Source organism: Hibiscus syriacus, unplaced genomic scaffold, assembly GCF_006381635.1.
Source record: "Hibiscus syriacus cultivar Baekdansim isolate YM2019G1 unplaced genomic scaffold, ASM638163v2 tig00110195_pilon, whole genome shotgun sequence".
Taxonomy (NCBI): Eukaryota; Viridiplantae; Streptophyta; class Magnoliopsida; order Malvales; family Malvaceae; genus Hibiscus; species Hibiscus syriacus.
Window position 1 is genome coordinate 1,180,680 of NW_024062621.1, and position 27,517 is coordinate 1,208,196.

General features: G+C 34.1%; 2 protein-coding genes and 2 pseudogenes across 3 annotated transcripts; 3 read left to right on the top strand and 1 right to left on the bottom strand.

Annotated features, from left to right (window-relative positions):
- Positions 1–4,831: 4,831 nt before the first annotated feature.
- On the top strand, positions 4,832–8,116 carry LOC120218242 (protein trichome birefringence-like 10). Its single transcript, XM_039215219.1, has 4 exons — positions 4,832–5,808; positions 6,379–6,768; positions 7,452–7,610; positions 7,692–8,116. Exons 1-4 carry the CDS (start codon positions 5,339–5,341, stop codon positions 8,065–8,067), a joined length of 1,395 nt encoding a protein of 464 aa, XP_039071150.1. The 5' UTR covers positions 4,832–5,338; the 3' UTR covers positions 8,068–8,116.
- A 1,537-nt stretch (positions 8,117–9,653) lies between these two features.
- LOC120218244 lies at positions 9,654–12,026 on the top strand (annotated as a pseudogene).
- Positions 12,027–12,242: 216 nt separating this feature from the next.
- LOC120218243 (peroxisomal adenine nucleotide carrier 1-like) lies at positions 12,243–14,077 on the bottom strand. 2 transcript variants are annotated; one of them, XM_039215220.1, is made up of 5 exons: positions 14,019–14,077; positions 13,710–13,890; positions 13,186–13,417; positions 12,719–12,865; positions 12,253–12,539 (listed from the first exon to the last, which is right to left on the bottom strand). In XM_039215220.1, exons 2-5 carry the CDS (start codon positions 13,850–13,852, stop codon positions 12,309–12,311), a joined length of 753 nt encoding a protein of 250 aa, XP_039071151.1. In that variant the 5' UTR covers positions 13,853–13,890; positions 14,019–14,077; the 3' UTR covers positions 12,253–12,308. The 2 variants fall into 2 exon arrangements, with proteins under 2 accessions (XP_039071152.1, XP_039071151.1); XM_039215221.1 differs by lacking the exon at positions 14,019–14,077 and having other exon boundaries at positions 12,243–12,539; positions 13,710–13,866.
- A 3,218-nt stretch (positions 14,078–17,295) lies between these two features.
- LOC120218079 lies at positions 17,296–27,172 on the top strand (annotated as a pseudogene).
- The last annotated feature ends 345 nt before the right edge of the window (positions 27,173–27,517 follow it).

The following is a 27,517-nucleotide window of genomic DNA, read 5'->3' on the forward strand; positions in this document are numbered from 1 at the left end:
TATATTTCACTTACTTTCACTTCATAGATGGGGTTTCATAAGGGTGTAAGTTTGGCCATTGGTTGTGCCAAGACTTAATCGGATCGGCCGATGTAGTTCATCAATGTGCTTAATTACCCATTTCTTACTTTCTCAAAACCTAGTTATAATGGTGACTTATTTCGTTTACATTTAGTTCATGGAATTGAGATTGGAACTTTGATATCAACTCAAATTCGATTTTTTTTCATGAATCAAACGATCTCAGCTGTTAAAGGATTGTTATTATTTCTTGAGGTCTCGGGTCTCAGCATCGCGTAAGTAAAGATATGAACGTTTATTGACAAATGTTGAGTATTTGATCATATATTATATTATCAAAAAGTGTTTGAATTTTTTTAATCAAACTTAAATAGCGAATGTGAACATTTGATTGGTGGAGTAAAGACTAAATAGGTTATCACATTATTGAGAAAAAAAAGGAAAATAATAATAATAATAATAATGATAATAATGGGTCAATTTCTTTCCTATTTTCTGCTACCTAGATTCCTACTTGCAGCCTCCCATTGGTTTGGCAAAGGCCATTTAAGCATGATTTATCGATTTACTGGTTCAACTGGTTGAATATGTTCGATCGGTCGAAAGAATCGGACGACATCATAATTATTTAAAAAATTAAATAAAAATACCAAAAATATTTAATAATTTTTTTTATATCACAAGTCATATTCAAAGCAAGTCATAACATATATAAATTAAAAACCATAAAATCAAGTGAAACAAAATGATTCAAATTAACTACAACATAATATTTAAGGTAAAACATATTAAATAAAAATATAATTATATAACTATAATTAAAAAATAAATTTGGGGCTAAAAAATCATAACAAAATGATATTGTTTGGTTTAATTTTTTTTTAAAAAACAATCTCACATGTCTAAGAAACATAGAAGAGCATCCTAAAAGTCTAAAGAGTAAAAATATGAGAACAAAACAATCTCACATTGCTAAGAAACATAGAAGAGCATCTCAACTAACTTCTATAAATAATAGAGTTAATTTGACATTCAAAATCATGGAGTCTTTTGGTGAGCATTGAGTGAACTATTCTTTCACTTCAATCAAGCTAGAATTTTAGGCTTCAATTGAGCTTCTAATTTTTTTTTTAGTTCAAGCCTTTTTGAGTTCTAGTTTTAATATTATATTTCGAGTTCGAGTTGAACTTGATAATTTTTAACTTGTGAGTTTGAGTGGAGTTGAGCTTACTTTTAAAGTTTTCAAGTTCGAGTCGAGCTCAGTAATACTCGAGTTCGACTTGGCTCGTTTAACAAATGACGTTTAGTTTAATTTTTTTTTAAAAAAAAACAAAATTTCTGGTTTTTTCCGGTTTTTAGCCGGTCTGGTTCGAACGGTTCAGTGGTTCTGGTCGGTTCACTAGTAATGATTCAACCGGTTTAGATTAAATCGAACTAGGCAACAATTTTCGGTTGAACCGACCGATCCGATCCGACTTTTAAAACAGAGCATTTAAGGTTTGAAAGGCCAGTTCAAGAGCACCTAAGTTGTGTTTTTATAATTAAATTATACTTGAATGATTATCATAATTATAAACTTTTTATTAATAATTTTTTAAAAAAATAAAATTATTAAATAATTATTAATTTTATCGAAATACTGTAATATAATCTTTATAACCTTATAATAGATGTAAAAAGTTGAAACTTTAGTGATCGTTTTATAATAATTTATTAAAATTTAATGATTATTTTATAACAGATAAATAAAATTTAATTATTATTTTATAGTAATTTAATAAATTTAATTACTATTATAATATCTTTGGATCCAAATATACAAACCATATAAAAATTCTTCCTTCCGCTATGATCATCTCTAAAAAAAAATCACAAAGGAAATCTTCCGTTCGATAGTCTTTGACAAGACTCTTAATAAATTCAAAAAAATTATATATGATCCAAATATATTGAATACCAAGTATTCACACATTTGTTAGTCTATAGATAATAATCATAACCTTAAGCTTAACAAAATCATGCACATGAACTCACTATATAAATAGTGTGCTAAGGCCATCTCAAGGCCTTATCTCAACTCTAGAGTATCTCTATCTCTATTCTAGAGATAAAACAGTAATTTATCTCCAGCGTTATCTCTACATTACAATTAACTTTACTTTATTCACAATATTTAACTATTATAATATTAATTTTGTAAATTAAAAAAAATCAGAAAAATTACAAAAAAATCAAAAAAATTACAAAAAAATCAAAAAAATTACAAAAAAATTAGTATGATTATTTATCTAATTTTAATGTATTTTTATCTATCTTATAATTTAATTAAAAATCAGGAAAAAAAGATTTTTTGTAGCGTTGATACAGTAGCACGCTACATGTAGCGTTGTTGTTTAGTGAAACTCCAAAGTGGAGTTGAGTTTGGCGCAGCGCTGGAGTGCTCTACTGTAGCGATATACGCCACAGTAGAGCAGCGTTGGAGATGCTCTAAGCAGGAGGAAGGACTTCCTCCCGACACTTCTCATAAATACTCTCCCTAACAACTCTTCTTCGACTAATTTTCGTTACTTCAAATATTCATCGATTAACAATATATCTTTTATCGATTATAATTTTTTATATAAACTAAAAAGATAGATCGTCATGACTAACATATTCATTTTATTTCTATCAATGATTATTTTATAAAATTTAAAAAATTATTTTAACATGATTCTCATTTATTTTTTATATTAGAAAATTGTAAGTTTAATAGATAATAAAAACCCTTGGAAATGAAGGTGAATTAGCGCCGACAACGAGAGTAGGAGATCATTTTATTATAAAGCATTCAGACTGGGAACTCTCTCACATAAATCTAATGCTTTGGTTTGTGGAAACTCTTGATCAAAGTTCCAATGCGTTGAATTAAAAAAAGGACAAAACTGAAATAAAATAAAAGGGATGAGATGAGATCAGACAATTGCATGCAAATTAATTTGGAACTCGGCCTTGAAGACACGTATTGAATTTCAGATTGGATCAACAGAGACCATGCAATTTAAAATCGGTGACTGTTTTATGAACAAATACATTCGAAAATGGTAAAAAATTATTTTTATCGTTTTAAAATTAATAATAAAATTATATCTAGACCCTTTAAAAGTTTTCGATTCAAATTTCATTTTTAAAATGAATTTTTTATGGGTTACCCTTGACGTTAGTCGATAATTATTATAAATTTGTGTAAATATGATCAGAATTAATAATACAATATATATATATATATATATGAATTAATTAATAATTATATATAATCAATAAATTTAAAAAAAGATAAACTACAATAAAACTTAAACGGAATTAAAAATCTACATATAATACTCAACTATGAAAAATTTTACATATGAGATTTCAAATTAAAAAAAATCGATTTTACTAATAAATATAGTTTCAGTGATAATAAAACATAATTTGTTTATTTTTTAAAATTATAAATAACTACATATCCTCAAAATCTTTAAAAGATAATATTTCTTTTACCCCTAAATTAATTGGTTATTGTCCATACTTTGAATTATGCTTAAAAATGGTCAAAATAAATAAGCTAACCCTTGAGGCAGAATTAAATTTTTCTTCGCGTTTAGCGCATGGAAATAAGTAATTATAGGATTTTGACCCAGTAGAATACGAGATAGATACTGCGTGCTACGGATATTTAAATCTTTCTAGTATAATCATCGATTAATTTGGATTAATCATTACATAAATGAATGTGTTTATCTCAACTTAGTTTATTTTATTTATAAATGTCAAAATATGAACCTCTAACGTTTATTTAAAAGATCTAATTTCTTATTTCATTAAATCAACTAATAGTTGATACAAACTAAATCTTTAACAACGAATAAACAAGATTCAACTTATCGAGAAAGATGGTCAAATTTTAGAAAGTTATTGTATTATGTAGTTTTGATTACTTTATTTTTTTATTATAATATTTATTCGCTTTATTGATAAAGTCTTTTTATTTTCTGTTAATTTTATCAAATAAATGAATATAGATTTTTAAAATATATAAGATGACATGATATTTGCATATTTACATTTTTTTTATAGAAAATATTTTGAGTGTATATTTTATAAAATTAATTTAAGAGGAGAAAAAAAAAGTGAAATATAAATATTTTGATATTAATTTTGTTGTAAAAAAGGATCGGTGATGGAAGGTGATTAGTTATCGATGAACGTCAAAAAAGTATAGTATCAAAAAGTAAATTATTTAAAAATTTAATGGTAAAATCAATATATTTCTAAAATTTGATGTCTAAAACTACATTATTTTAGAAATCAATAGTCGTTATCTAAACAATATCATTTATTCCACATCAATAAAATGATCGAAAAGATCTGTTTATATCATTGTTGTTAAAATGAATAATCTGATTGTAAAGTTGAGGTTATAACCAAAATTTAATATTATAATTAAAGAAATTAAAAATTTAATAATATAAAGGATACATCTAAAGTTAAATAATTTCCGCATAGTTTATCCAATTTTAATAGTAAAAATTACACTCTTTAGATTTCCTTTCATGCCAACGTGGGAGTCTGTCTCTTGTCCGTAGACTATTGTAATTAACCGACTAATCTTAATGAGCATAACTCGTCACCCTCCTTCACTACACGTGAAAACAACGCACCAAATACAAAAACATTCACAACTAACGAGTATCATCCACGTGCTCAATGGAAACTTTGATTTAATCCTATCCGTTACCCTCTTCATTAAAAAAAAAGTCCCCACTCCCCCACTAATTTCCATGAAAAAGTAACTCAAATCTCAGGCACTCCCATGTTTAAATCCCACAAATCTCCTCTCTCTTCTCAATCAAGTTTTCTTAAACCCCAAAGTTTCTTCCTTTCTTTCTAATGATTTTTCTTCCTGTTTTTTTATTCTTGGATTTGAAATTAACCCATTTTAGCAGTAGTTTTATATTGTTTTTTTTATTCTTCAACTCCACCATGAATGCTCCCTTGCTTCTTTGACACCTTTTTCTTTGTTTTTATGTTATCTCTCTCTCTCTCTCTCTCTCTCTTTGTTGTTGCCCATCATTTAAAACTTAAACAAAACTGACCTACCAAGCAAAGGAAGCCAAAAGCACTCAACATGGTCCACCACCATTGGACATGAATACCATTTTGCTTGAAAAGCACACCTCTATATTCTTCTTTACACACCTTTAGCAATCAGCCCCCCTTTTTCCCTCTCTGGATTTTCATCAGTTTTCGAAAATATAAACAAATCCCAGATTTTATCTTCCTTTTAAAGATTCAAATGTGTAAAGTTCCGGTTCAACAAGACCATGAAACCATGCCAAGTTTCGATTTTTGCACAAGGTTCAAGCGTTTCAAACTCTTCGAGCCATCCGTGGGTGTTCTTGGCTTCTTCCTCGTTGCTGTCTGTGTGATTTGTTGCTTCTTTTACTTGGATTATAGAGCTGTGGCTAAAGGGTATAGGGTTCCTAATGAGAGTGAAAGATTCATGTGGCTTAAACTAGACGGGTCTTCTTCTTCTTCTTCTTCCCCTTCTTCAATAAGTGAGGTTAATAGAGTTGATTTCTTGAGCCTTGAAGGTCAAGGGTGTGACGTGTTTGATGGTGATTGGGTCTGGGATGAAAGTTACCCTCTTTACGAATCCAGAGATTGCAGCTTTCTTGATGAAGGCTTTAGGTGTACTGAAAATGGACGGCCAGATTTGTTCTACACCAAGTGGAGATGGCAGCCTAAGCATTGTAACCTCCCCAGGTTCCTATTTTTTCCTCCTTGATATGTATTATTTGAATGTATTAATCTTGTTGGTTTAGTGATAGGTACACTTCGATTCATACTTAATTTCACCTCTTAGCTTCTTGATTCGACTTCGAATATAATCGAATTCAAGTGATTATCGAACACGGGTTCATAGATAGGAAAAAGATATAGCATATGCCAAGCAAATTGATTTAGAAATGGTTGATGCTAGAGCCAATTTGGGTGTGGTATCCCGTGATTTTTGATAAAGTTTGTCTTTTTCATGTCAATGTCACCAATTGTTCATTTCTGTTCCATTCATGTAATTTTGTGCTGTAGATAAGCCTCAATTGTGGACTTGAAGCTTCTTTTTTCAAACAATGAAGGCAACTTGCTTTCTCTTTTGTAGTACTTGTATTTGGTTTCATATGTAAAGCCTTTTTTCTATTACTAGAAGGGATTCTTATTCTCTGTTTCTCTTGGTATATGCCAAAAAATACTTCGATTTCACTGTTAATTGCCGTGTCACATTCGACTTACCTTCCATCAGTATTTGGTTTATGTGTTGTTTGCATTGTCAAACAGATTTGATGGAAAAGTGATGTTGGAGAAGTTGCGGAACAAGCGGTTGGTGTTTGTCGGCGATTCGATAGGAAGGAACCAATGGGAATCACTCCTCTGCATGCTTGCTTCTGCGGTTGATGATAAAGATTCAATATACGAAGTGAATGGAAATCCGATTACAAAGCATAAAGGGTTCTTGGTATTCAAGTTCAAGGATCATAATTGCACTGTGGAGTACTACCGGTCTCCGTTCCTCGTCTTACAAAGCAGGCCGCCCGCCGGGTCTCCTCAAAACATCAAGACAACCCTTAAGTTGGATCAAATGGATTGGAGTTCTATTAGGTGGAAAGATGCCGATTTCTTGGTCTTCAATACTGGCCATTGGTGGAATTACGAGAAGACTGTTAGAGCGTAAACTCTCTTCTTTCCATCTTGTCTTTATATTGTTATATAATGGGGATAAGCTTATGAATGATAACTTGCTTATGGTGGATGCCTAACATATGGATCACCGTAGCTGTACGTTTCGTAGATTAGGATAAACTCGATATTCTGAATGGGAATTTTAGGGTTTTAATTAAATGATACTGCATGGTATAGTGACAGCTCAACAACTTTGCTTTTGAAAAGAGCTTAATCTTTTTTTCTTCTTTATTTTTGGTGTTCCACATTGGATGATGATTTGCACAGCATTGCTTTAGTGCTTGCATGTATGAAATCTGCTTCTATCTTAGTAGGGTCGTTATGGCCCCAGTCGCAACTATCGGAGAAGGTAAATTTCAAATATGGTGGCATGAATGCAAGCGTGTGTTAGTTGTAAATGATATTCTAACATTCAACAACAATGGCCCCTACACCATCTCATTTATTGATTTGGGTTGCATATAAGTTCAATGTATGTATTTTTGGTTCGGGTTTTGTTTCTTACACGATACAAACAAGGGAGGAATAGTATGAAGGAGAAGATCGATTGTGAATCGAAACCGAGAGTTGGTGTTTGCAGTAGTCATATATTCATGTATGCTTGATGTAATAGGTGGAAGGAATGAACTACCTTAATCTGGTGTTAAATTTTTTCCGTTTGTGCTGGTCAGGGGATGTTACTTTCAAGAAGGGAAAAAGATCAAAACCGAGATGACCGTAGAACAAGCATATCGAAGGTCTTTACAGACTGTGATGGAGTGGATACGTAACGAGGTGAACACAAGTAAGACCGAGGTCTACTTTCGCACATTCGCTCCCGTACATTTCAGGTTCGTTTTTTTTTTAATTTATCTGCATGCTTGGTTAGACCTCTGCATATCCATAGTGAAAATTTTCTACGACGTTTGCAGGGGAGGAGATTGGAATACTGGGGGAAGTTGCCACCTCGAGACACTGCCAGAGCTTAGAGTATCATTGGTGCCAACGGAAACATGGGAACTTCTCGATATAGTAAAGGAGGTGTTATCAACTCACTCGAATGCATCTAACGGAACAAAACTCGACATATTAAATGTTACTCAAATGACAGCTCCAAGGAAGGACGGTCATGCATCGCTGTATTATTTAGGTCCCAAGGAAAGCCCCGCTCCGATTCATCGGCAGGACTGCAGTCATTGGTGCCTACCCGGAGTACCCGACACATGGAACGAGCTATTCTATGCAGTGTTCCTTAAGCATTCTAGTAATCAGGCATCCAACTCATCGACATACAAAGCAAAGGTGTGATCCATTGTTGAAGACACTAATTTATACACCAACTATACAAAAGAATTTTTGGCATTGGATCATGGTCTAATCATTTTGGTAATGTTAGATTATGAAGGAGAAATGGAAAACTCTTTTTAGATAGTTGATATTGATCGAAGAACTAATTTTGGAGGATAAATGTGTAATTATCATTTTTTTTCTTTTTAACAGCTGCATATTAAATAAATAAAGATTTAATATTTTTTGTTTAACCATCTATATTCAATTTATTGTTTGATTAATAAAAAATTGATCTAAAAATTTTAATCATTTAATACCTGGTGAGCACTACAAATGGTCCCATGCCTTTGAGATATTTGGAGTTTTGGGTGCCATGATCATGACAGCTGAATAGAAGTTCTTAGAGTATTGTATGAAAAAAAAGTTTCTTGATTTTGAAATCTCTTAACTTTCGAATTAAAATTGAGATAGTAAAACAAATATATATTTGTCCGTTTCGAGTACGAGCAGTTATATTTATAGATTGTTTATATGATATTAATGATTACTTTTTTTAAATATATATTATCTTATAATTATTTAAAATACAGACTGTTTTTTAAAAGAATTATACTACAAAATGAGAGTAAAGCTTTGCCAAAGAAAAGTGAAATTGAAGCACTGTCATGTGCTCTTTTAAGCTTTTAAAATAATAGAAAAATAAGGGTAAACTATATTTTTATTATTTAACTTTGATTGTATTTCTGTTTTAATCACTAAACTTTAAGAATTCCAATTTAATAACTAAAATTTAACATTATTATCTTTTTTTTACTTGTTAAATAATGAACGTGTGTTAGTATGTTATTTATTTTTTAAAAATTTATGAAGAGATTCTAAAACATTTATTTACGTTTGTGAAAATACTCCTGAAATCTTCCCTCACAAATTTTGTAACATAATTTTTTGATTTTCTTTAGTTTTTCAGCGAAAAAAGTATCTTCTTTTAAATATCAATGATATAGATGTAAAGAAAAATGAGACGAACATTATATATTGGTCCTATGATAATTAGACGATAGATATTATAAATTAGAATCGATTTTCTTTAATTTTTTTGTTGAAGTTTAGTTAATTTTAAATATATTTTGAGAAAATTAAATCAATAGAATAATAGGAAATAAAAAAATAAATTTGTCGATGTTTAAAGTGATTTAAAAATATATCAAAGAATAATAATTTCGACAACAATGTGAGATTAGAATAAAACTTTAAACGTTTTAACGTTGTTGAAAAAAGAAATGTAAGCAAGACGTGACTTTAACGTCAACAAAAAAAACAAACCAGGTCAGCATAAAACATGATAAATTATCCTCTTATTTTTAATTTAACACGAGTGATTAAAAAAATAATATCAAAATTAAATAATCAAATTAAAAAATTTAAAGTTTAGTGATCTAAAAAAGAGCATAGTTAAAGTTGATCGATGAAAATTATAATTTAATTAAATACGTTAAAAATGTGTTTTTAAATAATTAAAAAAATTATAAACGGATATTAACTTTTAATAATTGAGTATTAAAAAGATTTGAACGGGTGCAGTTTGAAAATTCGATTGTGATCTGTCGGTCCCTCTTTGGTCACACCACGTCTTCAGAAAAGCTGTTTCCTGTCAGACAAAACTACTCCCCGTCTCGATATCTCATCAGCATCAAGCAATGGCATTCTCGAATATCTCTCTTCTATTCCCATTGTTCCTTTCCATTCTCTTCATCAGTTCCCGTCTTTTGTGACACTGGTAAACCTTCCTTTGAGCTTCTGGATCTGGGTTTTTGCTTTGTTGGTTGACCACTAACATTGCTGATTTCTCTGAAATCTCTGTTATTTGTCCTTGTTAACTAGTTTTTCAATGTGGGTATTATTATTATTTTTAATTTCTTTATGTATGGTTATTGAATGTAGATTTTTTGCTTTTATATTCCTAGTTATGAACCTATTTCAAACTCATTTGGATGCATCTTTATAGAAGATATAGATAATTTGTCTAATTATGAACCTAAGATGTGTTTCAAATGATGTTCTGTTGTAACAATTTTGTTTTTGTTGTTTGAAGATCATGATGGATAGTTGCAATTCATCCTGCATGACACTGTTCCTAGTTCCTTACTCTTGTTTGAGGATCATGGATAGTTGCAATTCTTCGTGCTCGACATTATTCCTAGTTCCTTACTCTTGATTGGATTGAAGCATGGAATCAGATGATGACTTGATCTACCGATGTCGAATAAATCCGGCAATAAACTTGTTAGAATCTCACTAGTCTTACGATTAGGGTTATCTTAGTCTCTTAAATAAGATCGAGGTAATAGGTTCAAGTCTTGACATTCAAAGCTTGGTTTGAAGATCAAGCTAATGAATTCAGATCCAGAGATGCTGTAACGCCGTTTTGATATCTTCGATTGATGAGAAAACGAGCACAATTTGATTAGAACAACCATGAGCTAGTTAGCAACGTCTTGGTAGCTTTCATGTTTTGTTTGAAACTGGAATATGTTAAGCTTACGAGTTGCAGATGGTGCCACTGGGTCACCGGAAAACACGTGTCAATTGATGAAGTCTTATCTCGTGAAGAACCTATATATGGAACAAGTCGAAAGGAGCGCCTAACCTTAGCCTTGTTAAGGAGAGAGAGCCTTAAACCTTTATAACTGGAGTGAAATTCTGTCCAAGTAGCATTGTGTATCTGCTTTGAGATTTTTCAGCCTGCATCGTTGTTGACTTCGCCCTATCAGAATTAGGATCACACGAACTAACAAAATTGAGCTAGTTGGGGTTTCATAAAGGCCCTGCTTGATGGAACTAGAGGAGATATCCCATATCAAACTTGTTATTTTGACATGATTCTTGTATGGTAGATTCTTCCGAAGGTGGTTGTGCTATTACTATTCTCTAGATTACCATCTCTTGATTTGGGTACGCCTATGTTGCTCAGCCATATTACTAGAATTCGAATTTGATATTGTCAGTCTGGCACTTTCCTCCCCGAACTAGAGGCTTTTGTGTCCCTCTCCGACTGCAGAAAGCAGTTTCCGGTTCCTGTATTCTGAAATGTCTTTCATGCGAGAAATTTTTATGAAGTTGAATAACTTGTGTTTAATAAGAAGTGTTTTTCTTTGATACTGTTAGATGGTTGATTAGGATCGGCTAGTTAAGCAAGAATCCAGGACAATCTAGCCTCGTTACGGATTAATTGGTTGACTTCTGAGTAACTTCATGAGTTGCATTGTCTTTCTTACATTTAGTTCAAAAAGAATGGAATTTGTTCTTTTGCAGAGAATTTGTTTTCGGAATGAAGATATTTTGTTAGCATCTCTGATACGTATCTAATCACTGGATTTCATCTCGACAATCAACAGATGAGGAAGATGATCTTAAAGGCATCAACAGCTACCGGGCTTCATTAAACTTGACTACACTAACAAAAAACGTGAACGCCGAGTGCCTTGCTGATGAATTCAAGAACCAACCTTGCACAAACTCCACAGGTGCCAACACGGTTCCAGGCACTGAACCACAGTTTGCCAACTACCCAAACCTCCTAGCCAAATGCCGTTTGAACGTCTCTGTCACAAGGGACGGAGCAGTAATGCCTGCCTGCATTCCCAACCTGGTTCCGAGCCTTGTGCTTAGTAATTTTACACAGTCCCAGTACTCCGACAATCTCAATGAAACCAAGTATACAAGCATCGGGATCGGCTCCAAAGGAGACTGGATCGTTGTTGTTCTGACAACCAGCACAGCTGAAGGAAACTATGCTACAGCTACTTCTACTACTAGTGTGGCTAGTTCAGTTTCCCAGATGAGCGTAATTTATCACCTGCTATTCCTCATCGTGATCGCTTTCTACTTGTTATGAGTAGCAACAATCTTTTGTTATTGATTTGAAGAGGGTTACAACTTACAAATGCACTTTCTTTGGTGTTTGTTATGTGATGGCATTTATATTTCCATTAAACAATAAAATTGCTACATGATATTATACTACGCAGCAATACTCTAGCAAAAATATATATCTTAAACCATTGTATCGTATAGAACAGACTTAGAGTTGTTGCACAACATGAATCTGCCCAAATTCTTCCTCAAGGCAGATGCATCTAGAAGATCCTTTACTAAGCACTCATTTTTTCGGGTACATTATGTATCGGGAAGGGGATGATATTATCAAGACTTGAATCTCTAACTTTTGCTTCTTTGGGTTGTCATTAAGCACTCTTTAATCAAGGTTGGATTGTAAAAAGATACCTTCGAAGAGCAAGCAATAGGACCCATGTCGTCTTCGAGATTTTCTCCTTTATCATTAGAAGCAATGCCGAGCTTAGAACGGTCTTCAAGATCTGTGCTTCTATTCCTTTGTAAAAACCCAAAAGCCCTTCCCTTTTCCATATCGAATAGAGCGCCCCAGTAACCATCTTAAGTAGTCTTTGTTTCAATTGATCAAATGCAGTATACTGCAGAAAATACAAAATTGTAATGCCATACTCATATCCAACTCGCAATGTTAGGAATCCGAGGATGCAAAGATGTTCCCATCAACTCGAAACAAAATTACAAACTAAAACAATACAGTTTCCAGGATCTCGAAATCGATCAACAATTCAACTACACTCCACATACTTGCTATTAGTACCTGAATAGATGGATTCGTAGTGAGGAGAAGAGATATGTCGAGAGCATCAAATGCTTCACTCCAATAGCTCTCGGAAAGCGTCTTCCATAGTCCTTTAGACTTGCCGAATTCACTTGTCTGCATTCTTGAGGCTGCTGTATCCTGGGGCTGAGATAACAGGCAACAATAACACAAAAACGGAATGTTCATTTCGAAAGGCGCGGTTAGGGAACAGAACTGCATGGAATTAAGAACTTTCCCATTCATTGTAGCAAAATAATCTACTCCATTTTCCAACTAAACAAATGTCAAATGAAATTCGGGTTTCGATTTCCAAAAAGAAAGAATTGGATGCAATATTTAACCCCATCTAATATCTGAACAAGATTCATAACCAGTTCTACTAATGAATCTAACAACACAAAGATCTTAAATGGCTCGCGATCATAAAATACATACATATATATATATAATCAAAACATCAGTACCTGTGTAATTATCACAGTACATGCCCCAGCAGCAACACCAACAATCAAGTTTGCTTTAGTACCAATAGTCTTGTTTCCAGTTTTATCCAAGTACAGCCTCTTAAAGAAGCTGTATCCATAAAAATAGATGAACTGTGAAATAAAAGACTGCAAATTTTTGGTCCCAAGACCTTGGTACAATGAAAGAACTTGACCGTTAGCTATTGCTTCCCACAGAACAGCTGAAGTGTTCCTGCATGAACCAATGCATCCATCAACACTGATAAAAAATAAAATAAAATCGCTGATTCTCAAACACGTTTAAATCATTTCAAAAGGTTCATTATGAGAGACCAGCAGACAAAATTTCTTAAATTTATCAAAAACAGAACCTACTAAACCACTAATTCTCCAAGAAATTCACAGACAACCATAAAGCAGACAACTTTAAATGAAAAAAAGGGAAAAAGGGTAGTAAACAAAAATATCTAAAAACTTCAAGTGGGACCCGAAACAAGAAACAAAAGTCTAGACATTTTTTGGACCTGTATTTTTGTTGATGGTGAGCTCTAACTTCAGCTTGATACTTGGTTTTACAAGTATCAAGAGGGTACAAAATGGAGGTGCTAACCAGAGCTCCAATGGCTCCTGATGCTGCCTCTGCTAAAGACCCAAGATCAAACGCCATCTTTAGCTTATATTCTTAGCACCAAAATTCTACAGTTCTGTAGAAAAAAGTTTATCCAATATTTTGGGTATGGATTAATGAAGAGGTTGAGTTGTAGAAACGTAAAAGAAAAGTTCTGAGAAATTGAAAGCAAATTCTGGGAGTCTGGGACTACTCTTTTTTTTCGAGTTTTTGTCGTTTAATTGGGATGGAATCTGCGCTTACGCCATCTTTGAGCCCTTCTGCTGTATTGGGATGGAACTGGATAGATTAACCACATGGTGTCGGTCGAATGGCCTGTTTTGGACCTTTTGGGAGGGTTTTTTAGGGTGAACCGTATATTTAGTAAATCAATTATTTGTCGGCTCCAATTTGATCACTCTGCTATACTTTTTAAAATCATATTTAATATTCTATTTTTATTTTATTTTGATCATATGTCATTAAAAAATTTAACATAATTGTTTATAGATTTTTTTAATAATCATGCAACATTATCTTATAATGATATGTCAGTATCACCGTTAATTTTTTCAACAACGAATGACTAAAATAAAACTAAAACGTAACGTTAGATATTTTAAAAATAATTACAAATAGTTATTATCAGTTGAGTGGTCAAAACATAACCGTACAAATAGTTAGATGACTAAATACTTGGTTTACTCCTTTTTTTATTGAAAAACGTAGAGAAATTTGGTCAAATTTTATTATTAGTCCTTATATTATATTATTAGTTCTTATATTATACTTATGTTATGGATTTAGTTCAGACACTCCAATTTAATTTTTAATATAAAAATAATTACAAAACATGTAAATTTGAAAAAAATATAAATAATTTTATTAATATAAAATTAGACATTTATAATTTTTTATTTGTGGTTGGAATTATGGAGACTCTCTGGGCGATCGTTAGTTGGACTAATGGGTCCTCATTTTCTCTCCCCCTCTCCTAATTGTTTCTTCGCTTTGGCTTTCCATTGCTTTTCTGGTTCGTTTATTGGATTTATTGCATGGATTCTTCATCGTCGGGGTTGGATTGGAGGAAATTGTTTGTGGGTTCGAATGAGCAAGCTCTTGAATTCTTTCCCCCGGATTTTCAGGATGGTATTACAACTGTTAAACCTCCTTCTGAGGTCTTTGAAGAAGGAATTGCTTACTGAAATCTTGCGCTTGTGGGGTAGTTTATTGGTATGGCTCCTAGTTTCGGCTCGATGCAACGTGTCATTGAATCGATTTGGGGGAAATCGACGCGAGTGAATGTTAGTTTGGCTGGCCCTAACCTTTATGTTTTCCTATTTTCGAACTCTGATTTGAGGGAATGGGTTCTGGATAACGAACCCTGGCACATTCAGAACAAGCCTCTTGTTATGAGGAAATGGCAACCTGGTCTGCAAAATCTTAATTTTGACCTCTCCCGTGTCCCTATGAGGTTGAGGTTGGCAGAGTTATCCCATATATAATTCATGTGCTTCTTAGTAATGGCTCTTCAGTGAGGATTAGAGTGCAGGTGCCTTGGGTTCCTAAGTGTTGTGATAAATGTAAGGTTTTTGGGCATTAGGCTATGTCATGTACTGCTGCTGGGCAAACTTTTGTGAAACCCAAAGATGTTAAAATTTGGAGGAAAAAGGTTTCTGATAATAAGGTTAGCTCTTCTGGAATTAATCAAAAGGAGCTGCCTGAACTTTCCTCTGTTCTGCCTGCAAATGCCTTTCTTTCCACTGATATCCCTTGCAACTCTAAGGGAGATTTCTCTCTGGGGGATGATTGTATTATCAGTGATAGGATGACGAGGAATGAATTACAGGTTGGTTTTGCTATTGAAGCATCTGTGCAATCCTTGCAAGATCATAGTGATGCTATGGACAAGGCTACCATGCAACAAACTGTTAACCCTTATGTGAATCAATCTGCAGCCACAACAGTTGCTGATATGACACAGAAGGAGATTGTTTCCAATCAGTGTGTCAGTGAACTTGTTGCTGAGGATTCTGGGTTAACTGCTACCCAGGAGGATGCTAAGTCTGGTGAATTTCCCTCTCTTCAAGATTCCATGAAAAAGAAGCCTAGAGGAAGGAAAAAAGATGTTACTGGTTCTTCTGGCAAGGCTGAAGTCTTGGTTGATGGTCCTAGGAAGGCTCGTGCTGCCTCTGTTGGAGTGGTTGTGCTCCTTAATGAGATTAAGGCTAAGAAAAATGACCATATGGACAAATCTAAGTGTGTTATGATTAATTCGAGCACTGGTTGTGGTGCTCCCACTGTTTCCTCCTGATGCTGGTAAGTTTTTGGAATGTCAGGGGGATCAATAACCCCCTGAAGCAGCTGAAGGTGGTTAGGAGATTGGATGCTCTTGAGGTTGACATTATATGTCTTATGGAGTCTCGGATCATGAGAGATAATTCTGCCAAGTTTATTTCCTCCTTTTCTGGTGATTGGAACATTGCTGATAATTATGTTGCTGTTGAAGGTGGTAGACTGTGGATTCTTTGGAAAAAAACATTTGTAACTTTCTATTTTGAGGGTTTGTGATCAGGCTATTACAGTAATTGGTACTGTTGGAGGGCATAGTACTGCTATTACTACTTTATATGGCAGTAATAATGGGGTGGTTAGAAGGAGGCTTTGGGACCACTTGAGGTGTGTTGAGAATGACTTTGGGTCTTCCTCATGGGTGATTGGAGGGGATTTTAACATTACTGCAAGAGCTGAGGAAAGTTCTGATTTCGATATTTTGGGTGTGCATTCTACCCCTGACATGAGGGATTTTCAGGAGTGCTTAGAGGACCTTGACTTGATTGATCACCCTTTTTTGGGGACCCTGTTCAGTTGTTCAAATAGGCATAAAGGGTTTTTTTTGGCTAGGAAGTTAGACATGATTTTAGTTAATCCCCAATGGTTGCTAAACTTTCCTGAATCCTTTGCTGAGTTTAAGGCTCAAGGTGCTTCTGATCACTGCCTTGGGTTACTATGGTCACACAAAGGAGCTTTGGCTAAGAAACCTAGGCCTTTTAAGTTCTTCAACTGCTGGACAGCTCATGAGGAATTTTTTAGGGTTGTAAAGGAATCTTGGCAAGTACACTGTGCATGTACTGCTATGCAGTGTTTGTTCAATAAGCTTAGAAGACTGAAGCCTTGCCTTAAAGATTTTAACAAGGTCCACTTCTCTGACATTTATGGCAGAGTCAGAAGCAAGAGAGCTGAGCTAGAACAGATTCAAGTGTTTAACTTGTCTCATGTTGAGCAGAGGAGAGTGGAGGAGGAAATGAGTATCCATGCTGCTTTGGTGGATCTGGAAGTGGCTGAATCAGAGTTTTATAGGCAGAGAGCCAAGATACACTGGTTAAAAGAGGGAGACCTAAATACCAGGTTTTTGTCACCAAAGAGTTGAAGTTAATAAAAAGAGAAATACAATTAGGATTATTAAGGGTGAGGATGGGCAGTGTTATGAATCTTTTGGTGATATGGCTAAGGAATTAGTGAATTACTTAACTAATATAATTGGTTATGTTGACCCATTAGTTAGTGGCAACACTGTTGAAAGTTTAAAGGGGTTGCTGAATTTTTCTTTGCCTGTTGAGGCAGCTAATTGCCTTACTAAAGAAGTGGATGATGTGGAGATAAAAAATGCCCTGTTCAGACAAGGGAAGGATAAAAGTCCTGGCCCTGATGGATTTACTTCTGGATTTTTTAAAGCTGCCTGGGACATTGTTGGGGCTGATTTTGTATCTGCTGTCAGGTACTTTTTTTCATTCCTCCTGTTTACTGCCAGCCTTCAATGCTACAACTTTAGTGTTGGTCCCTAAATCCCCTAATGCTTGCTTAGCAAAAGATTTTAAGCCTATTTCTTGTTGTTCAGTGGTTTATAAAACCATTACAAGAATCCTTGTAAATAGACTAGTTCCCTTTTTCCCTGCTATGATCTCACAAAGTCAATCAACATTTGTTAAGGGTAGAAATATTGTGGATAATACCTTGCTAGCCCAAGAGATTGTCAAAGGCTACTCTAGGAAAAGTCTTTCTCCTAGGTGTGCTATTAAAATTGATTTACAAAAGGCCTTTGATTCTGTTAATTGGGAATTTTTGTTGACTGTTCTTAAGACCTTGGGGCTGCCTGCTATTTTTTGTAATTGGATCAAGATCTGTATTACTACTCCTCTGTACTCTGTCTCCTTAAATGGTAGTTTGATGGGGTTCTTCAAGGGTGAAAGGGGGATTAGGCAGTGAGATCCCTTATCTCCCTATCTATTTGTCATTGCTATGAATGTCTTGTCTTCCCTCTTGGACACTGCTGCAAAGAAGAGAATTTTCAAATTCCATCCAAAATGCAAGAGAATTTCCCTCACACACCTTTGCTTTGCAGATGATTTGTTAGTTTTTTTGCAATGGTTTTGTTGATGCTTTTTTGGGAGTTCAAAGTACTTTAGAGAAGTTTTATGAGCTGTCAGGACTTAAGCTTAATGCTCAGAAAACTGAATTCTTTGCTTGTGGTCTGAATGAGCACACTGTTGAACAAATTTGTAGGGTTACTGGATTTAGGTTGGGATAACTCCCTGTTAGATACCTTGGGGTACCTTTGGTGACCAGAAAATTAACTGGCAATGACTGTGCTGCCTTGTTGACTAGGATTAGAGACAAGCTTAGTCAATAGTCTAACAGAAAACTCAGCTTTGGTGGTAGGCTGCAGTTAGTTAAAACTGTTATGTTCAGCATGTTTAACTACTGGAGTAGACAACTAATTTTTCCCAAGGGGGGTTATTAGGGATATTGATAAGCTGTGTATGCGTTTCTTTTGAAAGGGCAGTGACTCTCCTGCCAAGGGCGCCCGTGTGGGCTGGAGCCAGATATGTACCCTGAAGTCGAAAGGTAGTCTGGGGCTTAAGATCCTTGTGGACTGGAGCAGGGCTTGTTGCTAGTCCGGAATATCCTGGTGAATAATGGATCTCTCTGGATTGCATGGATTAAGGAGTATTGTTTCAAGTCAGCGAGTTATTGGGAGGTTGTTTGCAAGCCACACTTCAGTTGGATCTTAAGTAAGTTGCTTAGACTGAAAGAGGAAGCTCGGACTCTGTTTCTCCCTTATGCTAACTGGAGCATTATAACTGGTAAGTGGATTTGGGACAATATTTGGGTCAGTAGGGAGAAAGTTACTTGGCATAAGCTTATTTGGTTCCCTACTCACATTCCCAAATTTTCGTTAATTTCTTGGATGGTCATCCTTGATAGGCTTTCTACCAAGGATAGACTTGCTCGTTTCGGTCTGATTGTTGATAATGTCTGTGGGTTGTGTGGGATTGGTATGGAGTCTCGTGACCATCTCTTTGTTGATTGTTCTTATGCTAAGGATGTTTGGGGTTCTATTTTGAACACTTGTGATATTTCGCATGTGTTTCATAGCTGGGATGAGCTTCTCCATTGGTTGTTGGCTAATTTGAAGGGTAAATCCATCAGAGTTCGTATACTCAAACTTGCATGGATTGGATATCTCTATTTTATATGAAGGGAACACAATTCTAGACTCTATGGTAGGCTGGCTTGTTCGGCTGAGGTTACTGTAAATAAGCTGAGGGAGGCTGTGAATCTTAAACTATATAGACATGACTTGTATAGGATTGATGATGTAAATAGGCATTTGTTCATGAATTGGGGACTTATCTAGCTGAGTTGGTTCTGTTGTAGCAGCTTGGCTGCATTTCTTTTGGATGAATATAATTTACTTATCCAAAAAAAATAGACATTTATACTATAAATGAATAAAAATAATATTTTAAAATCTATTTTTATTTTATTTTATAGCGAACCAGATGTATTAATTGAATATACATTATAAGTAATTTTGAAAATAACTAGTACTTTATATAAAATTTAACGATGGAATTTAAATTATAAAAATACAGTTTTAAATTCTTTGAAAATATTTTGTATTCATATTAAAAGCAAATTACGTTCTAAATATTTTATGAGAAATTATAATGCACCTAACCAACTTATGTGATAGTTATCATCGACAGAATATTTATTTCAAAGTACTTCATAACTTTTGGAATTTAGTCCTTATTGTAAGCATTGAATCCTTACACTATTTTGATTAAATTTTTTTGATCTAATTGTTAATAATGTTAATTTTTCTGTCGAAGAAGTTAACATGATAATATAAAGATAATAGTTTAATTATAGAATAAAATTTAATTTTTAATTAATATAAATGTTTTAAAACTAGTTTCCAGCTATAAAATACCATAAAAGTCATATTTATTTAATTATGTAATAAAATATTATGTATTAAGGGTTAATTGGATCAAATATCTCAATCTATAATCCATATTTTAAATTGATTTCAAAATTTAAAACATTCTAATTAAGACATTAAAATATAAGTGATTTCGGTGGTAAATGAATGTTATCCCTTAAAGTCTCGGGTTCGAACACTAGGAATGCCAATGGTATGAGCATTTAATGTTAAATAATTGAAAACGTTCTTTGAATCGATAGGTACACATTTATAATTAAAGGACTTGATCAATACAATATTAATATAGATTTAATTAGACCGTTTTGAAGTTTAGGAACCAATACAAATTCGGGTATAGTGTAGAGCCTTTTCTCGAAATTAATCCATATAATTAAGTACACTAACAGCCCAATTCGATTCACATCAAAAGGTTAAAAATACGTGTCACCAAAGGGATAATGTACACGCGTCGATCAATGACGCGTGTAGTTAAAATTCTTGATATTAGATTTCGTAAAACAAATTTAATTCAGATATTTAGAGGAAAAAAATTTGGAGGCACTGAGGTGTGAAGCGACCAATTCAAAGCGAGGTTCTCGCGAAGAAGTAGCGCAATCCGAAATCTATGATGGGAGAGCGCACGAAACGACGGTGGCGATGCTACAAAGCATTGTCGTTTTCATTCTCGTTCTCCTTATGTTGATCCTTCTCATCATCGCCATCCTCGTCTTCGCCTTCAGACCATGGCGCTTTTTCTCCTACTCTTATCGCTATCGCACCATCAAGGTATTCATTTGTTCATTGATTTTCTTAACGAGGCAAAGTTTTCTTTGGATCTTAACAGCAATCTATTTCATAAGCATTGTTTTTTTCGTTATGATTGTGTATTTTAGAGTGCGGATCATCGCCTTTTGAGCTTAGGTGGATCTTTTCTTTCAGGTTTTATTTTTTAATACATTAAAAAATGATTTCGAGACTGATTTGCAATGAATCAATGCGGCGAGGTTAATTAGTAATGTCCTGAAATGCATTTCATTAATTTTTTGGATTTTATTTCATACTGCATTGTCTGTTATATTGATCTTAGTGGAGGATCCCATTTTCAAGCGGATCTGAAGATGATAGATGGTTAACTGTTATCCGTTTTATATTAGCTGTTTGAAATGTGAATTTGATTCTTGACTACTGGATATGACATTTGATATGTACTCTCTTTTCACCAGCTGTTTTGAAATGTAGATTTCAACACTGAATGTCAGTTATGGCAAGTAGTTTGGTGGATTTAATATGGTAGGTAACATGCTCGGAGATCCATGACATCCATTCTGAATTCGTTGACAATAACTGACTGCTTAATACATATTTGTTAAGAATAAATACCTTTCCTAAGGTTACTTTATTGAGTTATCATTTTTAGAAGTATATATAAATCCATTATAGCAGTTGAAGGTTATGTTTTTTGTTTTCAATGAAAATGATTATTTATTTATTTTATTTATGAAGAATTAGCTTTAAGAAGTGTCAAGATCTTTGTTCATATCTCTTATTTGGATGGAAAAATAAAAGAAAAGTGGTTAATTCACCATCATATAGAATCTATCCGTAAGTGAGAATTTTAGGTTGGAGGTAATGAAACCAACCAGCCGATAGATTGATTTTCCTAATGTCTCCACTTATTCCTGAGTAAAAAATGGTGCAACTACCCTAATATCATATAATTAACTTATCTTCCTCTTCACTTCTTTTGTCATATATCAAAACGACAATATTGAAATTAAATTTCACTTTAGTTGAGTTCTCTCTGTTTATCTTCCTCTAACTTTTCTCCTGTTAACCCAAACACAACCTTAGTGCATGTTATGGAAGGAAGACTTGGGATCTTTCTTTAAACTTGCCAAGTGTTTGTTTATCTAATTGTGAAACTTGTGATAACATTTGTGTATATTTACTATTTACCTTCGGTCAAGTTATTTTATTAGTTCCTGCACTATGCAATAGTTGTTGATTTAGTCCCTGTACTCTAATTTGGTTATTTTTAGTCCCTGTACTTTTAGAATTTTGAAATTTCTGTCATGACCCAGACAATAGTTTTTAAATTTGTTAGTTTAAATTTTGTCATTTAGTTTCTGTAATATGTGTAAGTTGTAGATTTAGTTCATGTTCTCTAATTTGATTATTTAATCCCTTGTAATTTTTTCATATTGTCCTTTTATTGTTTGAGTTAGAATTGAAATTTCAAAATCCGGAAAGCATAGGGACTAAAATTGACCAAATTAGAGTATAGGTACTAATCTATAATTTATTCATAGTAGAAGGACTAATGAAAGAATTTGACCTTTTCCTGTTGTTCGGTCCTACGCCGGGCAGGAAAAGAAAACCTGGAAACTATTATAGATTTGTTTTTGTTTGAAACGCTTGTGGTCCTCGTACATTTGACACTTTACGTTTATTTACAGGTTGGTGAGTTGGAGAGACCTCTTGTATCAACTGATGTAGATGTAGCTCTAAATCAAAGCAACAATTTGACAAGAAATTATGATTTAGATGGACAGTGTCACCGAACTGAAGCTCTTCTGCGGTCGCCTCGTACTCAGGGACTTGTTCACAAACAACGTCTTTCCTCTGCATCACCCTGTTCGACTCTGGGTATTAATTTTTATGCTTCCATCTTTTGTTTTTTTTCCTCTTTATAGTTATACTTTTAACTGTTCAGCTTAGACAACAACAAATGATAATGTGTTACTCTGTACAGGTGATAGCGTGGTTCTAGATGTACATGATCCTTTAGAGGATATTTTGGTTGGTGCGACACTAAAGCGTCCTGTTGGGACAGAGCACTTAGTTGAACTGCAAAAACATGGTAGGCCAGAAAAACAAAGTCAAAACTTGAGATTTGGTGCGGAAAATGATATACCTCAGGGGTCTGTGCCCAACACTTCCAGTGAGCAACGTAATTTTCTTTTACTATAAGGAGATTAATATGTTGATCTCTTTCTATTAGATGGAATGTGTGAAGCATGTAATTATATCTTTCTGTTAGAAGTGCAGGAAGTTGCCTCTCTCTAGAGGTTGTGTCGGGTCCTTCTGACTTCATTGTTCTGTACTGTCCACGAGCACTACATGTCTACCATTGATCCTAGGAAGAGTTTTTCCAAGTAATTTACTGTTGAAAGTTTTAGAGGTTTCCGGAAAGCATGCAAGGATAAATTGGAATTCAAATGTAAACTCCTTATAATTTTTATTACATGAGTTTGCATTTGGTTGCATTGTGTGTTTATGGTGCATTAAGTGTTTCAAATGTGTACAAACTTTGCAGAAATTGAGATGGGAGCTGATGGACATGGGTAGTCTGAATGGAACACTGTTGAATTCTCGGCCAATTAATCATCCTGATTCTAGAAGTAGGCAATGGGGTAACCCAGTGGAACTTGCAAGTGGAGACACAGTAACGGTTGGCACAACCTCAAACATTTATGTAAGTCAACTGCTTTTCAATTTACTTGTAGTTCTGACACTTTTTCTTCCTAAAATATCACAATATATTAGATAAATTCTAATATATCTATTTGTATTGGATTTTGCACAACAAGATTTTCTCTTTATTCACTTCTTTGGGATATTGTTGTATTTGCAAACTAGTTTTTTTTTTCTTTTCATTTTAGCATTTTTATGAGATTGTCATAATCTGGCAACATGACTTTAGAATTAACATTTTTCTTTCCTTATTGTGTAGTCTGACAGTCAGGATCATCATACTGTAAGGTACCTTCTAAGAATTGTGTTACATGCTACAAGCAGTATATACTTTTGAGATTCTAAAAATACATAACTTTTTGCTCTTTTATTTGTTTATTCTCGGGGAACTCTCATTTGCTTATGTTATAATTCTTCTTCTATATTGATGTCCAATCAATTAGATCAAATCATTTATGGATAACGGGATCGTTGACATGATTGTTTATAACTGCTTGAATTTTCTGATGGACTATGTTGTTGTTAAATAATTCCTTTTATGTGGTCAGTGCATATAATATGACTGCTTCAGTTTGTAATGCGTGCCATATTAGATTCAAAGCTATTTTTACTGATTGCCTTTTTGATTCTCTCCCATGACAGGTTCATATTTCATCCCAAAATGATCACTTGGTCCCTTCTAGAGTTGGTATGACTTTAGATCCTATGTCATTGCGTCGAGGAGGAAAGAAGTTTCCTATGGAAGATGTTTGCTATTACCAATGGCCTCTTCCTGGCATTGATCAGGTTTTCAAGTTTTGATGTTTTAGTTTTATTTTTCTGCTTCTACCAAGAAGTGGTGGGTTTCATGTATGTGCTGACATTTCAGTTTGGAGTTTTTGGCATCTGTGATGGACATGGTGGTGTTGAGGCGGCCAAATCTGCAAGCAAGTTAGTATCCTATTCCATCTTTAGCGTGTTTCCTTGCCATGGTTTGGGGTTGATTAAACTCTCAGCTAAACATTTTTTTCCACAGATCTTAAGTCATACTCTAAAATTTATCAGTCTTCAAGGCTTGAGATAAGCAATATGCATCTTTTCCCACTGTTTCTACAAATGGAGAGTTATGGCAATACAATTAATTTTTAGATCTAAGGTTTCTGATAGGACAATACTAGCAGTGCTGCCATTTTTTAGATGTGTTGATTTTTAAATAACTATTTTGCTAATGTTCCAAGCTTTTGATGTATAGGATTCTGCCTGAGATGGTTGCTACCATTTTATCAGATTCTGTAAAAAGAGAGAGGGTCGTGTCACAACAAGATGGCTCAGATGTTCTTAGAGACACATTATCTCAGACAGAAGCACGAATGAATAACTATTATGAGGTTTTTCTTCGTCTGTTTTCTCTTCTTTACTGTCCCTACCTTTTCTTCAAAAAAAATCATTGGGAAATCTCTCATAGTGCACTGGAATGCTTTTGTACACCTTAACATCCTCTATGTTACCTGGACTCAGGGGACTCATTTATGGCTATGTGTACAATTCATGTATGCTCAATTTTTCAAAGCTTTTCCATCTACTTAAAAGATCAGACCCCATGCGTATGTTCGAATGTGTCTGACACAGGCGTTAGACCAGGGTACTTCACGGAAAATGAGAAGTGCTTGTAACATAGAAGTAGAGCACCCTCATAACACATTCCTATGTTGTATTTCTCCTTTTCCATTTTGTAGTAGTTCGTACTATGCTACAACTCTTTCTCATTGAATAATAATCTGACTATGCAGGTTGTTGCATTTTTCTTCGCCTTTGACTTTACATGGCCTTTTGGTCTTCACTAAATTTAATGGTTTATTTCATCCTTTTTCTTGCCTTAATTGAAGTTGAATGTTTGCAGATCATCATAGTTATTTACTTGCAGGGCTGTACGGCAACACTGCTTCTGGTTTGGGCTGATGCTGATGAGAATTTATTCGCACAATGTGCAAATGTCGGAGATTCAGCTTGCTTTATGAAGTATGCGTTTCTATTCTTATTATTCGAATTAGTTGGGTCCTGTAAGGTTACTACCTCACGCAGGATTTACTCTGCACTTTCTCAATTTTTTTCTTACTAGTTTATTATTCCAGTGATGCTTCTATTAGTGTATTTATGACCAACTACAATTTTATGACAGTGTGGACGGTAAACAGATTAAGATGACTGAAGACCATAAAATAACGGGTTATTCTGAAAGACTCCGAATTGAAGGAATTGGGGTACCATTAAAAGACGGGGAAACATGGTTATGTGGTATGTACAGGTTTCTGCATCTATTCTTTACAGTCAGGATTCGGCAGCATCACAGAATTATGGCGAGGTGATTCTATTTACCCTTTCACTGTTTGATTTTTTGCATACTAAACATATTGCCGAAGTTGTAGAGGTATTTGTCGTCTATTTTAACCCCTTCAAATTCTCTTAAAGTACTTGCATCTGAAATATATTTGGACATAGGTATGAGTGGCATGTAGGGATAGGCATGGGTCGGGTTTTTGGCCGACCCGAATATTATACTCCCTCCACCTGTCACTTGACCCGACCCGGGTTTATTGAGGCTCAACCTGACCCCAATTTGATTTGATTTTTAGGGTAGAAACCCACACCCGACCTAACCCAAGACACACATATGTAACAAATTCTTATTATTATTTGGTAAAATTGGGACCTAGTTGAAAAATATATAAAAGAAGGGTATTATTACAATTATCCTAATTATATAAAGGATAATTCTCGAGTCAAGTCGTTGATTTTTGACCATGAAACCGAACCGTCTTGAACCCGGATTTTAAAAAAAGAAACCCGACCCTATAGAGTCGGGTCAAAACCCGTTAGGTCCGGATCCCATGTCCATCCCTAGTGGCATGATGTTCAAATATTTGAAAAGTGAAATTGAGCATGCCCATATTGGTAGGATATCCGTAATAGACAGACCTCCGAGTCTGGGTAACATAACTTGTCATAGAAACTATTTGTTTTATCTACATTTCTCGGTTTAGCTTGCATGATATGATCCACCTTAGTTCGTTAGTAATACCATTTTGTTTTCTCTGCATTTTCGTATTTCTATTCTTCTTTATCTGTACATTTTGTTTGTGACATTGCGGAAATGTGGATCTGGTTTGTGTCAGTGATGGATTGTGGGATGCTATTAGCTTTAAGAAGGCAATTCCAGTAGTTGTACAGGTATGATTGTTATTAATGCAACATAATACATACTATACAGTTTCTTGCTCGTTTCTTTTACCTATCTTATCTTTTTACTGGGTAGACGAGGGGGAGATATTCGACCGATGATGAAAATTTAGCCGAGAAGATCGATGATGCTTTGTTGAATGAGGCTAGAAATCTGCGAACAAAGGATAATACCTCTCTTATTTTCTTAGACTTCGACTCCACTTCCACAGTTCCTTCTTGTAAAGTCCTTCCCTAATGAATTTTAAGGCTCTGTAGTGTGAAATCTTTGGTTAATTATTTCAGTGTTGTTTTCATTTTGCAAACACTCTTCATTTAGGCCTTTAGCCACATGCTGGTTACATCAATGGAATGTACTCTTCTTTTTCTTACTTTCTTTATTTTACATGTACATAATTATATGGTTGCTTTGTTTTGAAGAGCTTATATTGCAGCATTTAATCAACCGAACGTGACAACAATTCAAAAATAATTTTCACGTGCAGGCCAGGTTTGAGTAGGGATGGTCATCGGCGGCTGGATTTCCAGTCAATCCGTAATCTGATCTAACATGTTTTAAAGATGTTTCACATGACTCAAATCTGACCCAATTTCTGACTTGACACAAATACAAAAAAAACAAAAAACAATATCTGTTCAATAAAATAAAGAATTAATTGAAAAAATATAGAAAGAGAAAAAAATATAATCCGTAATGTATAGCGGATAATAATATTGTTATATTAGTTCAGGCTACAGAATTTTTTCAATCTTTAATCCAATTT

Bases quoted from the DNA above. Each gene is read 5' to 3' on its own strand.
- LOC120218242 (XM_039215219.1), top strand. From the start codon at position 5,339: ATGTGTAAAGTTCCGGTTCAACAAGACCATGAAACCATGCCAAGTTTC. The intron at 6,769-7,451 runs GTAAACTCTCTT...TGTGCTGGTCAG, and splicing joins TACGAGAAGACTGTTAGAGC to GGGATGTTACTTTCAAGAAG. The intron at 7,611-7,691 runs GTTCGTTTTTTT...CGACGTTTGCAG, and splicing joins TTCGCTCCCGTACATTTCAG to GGGAGGAGATTGGAATACTG.
- LOC120218243 (XM_039215221.1), bottom strand. From the start codon at position 13,852: ATGGCGTTTGATCTTGGGTCTTTAGCAGAGGCAGCATCAGGAGCCATT. The intron at 13,418-13,709 runs GTCCAAAAAATG...TGGTTCATGCAG, and splicing joins CACCATCAACAAAAATACAG to GAACACTTCAGCTGTTCTGT. The intron at 12,540-12,718 runs GTACTAATAGCA...TATTTTCTGCAG, and splicing joins CTACGAATCCATCTATTCAG to TATACTGCATTTGATCAATT.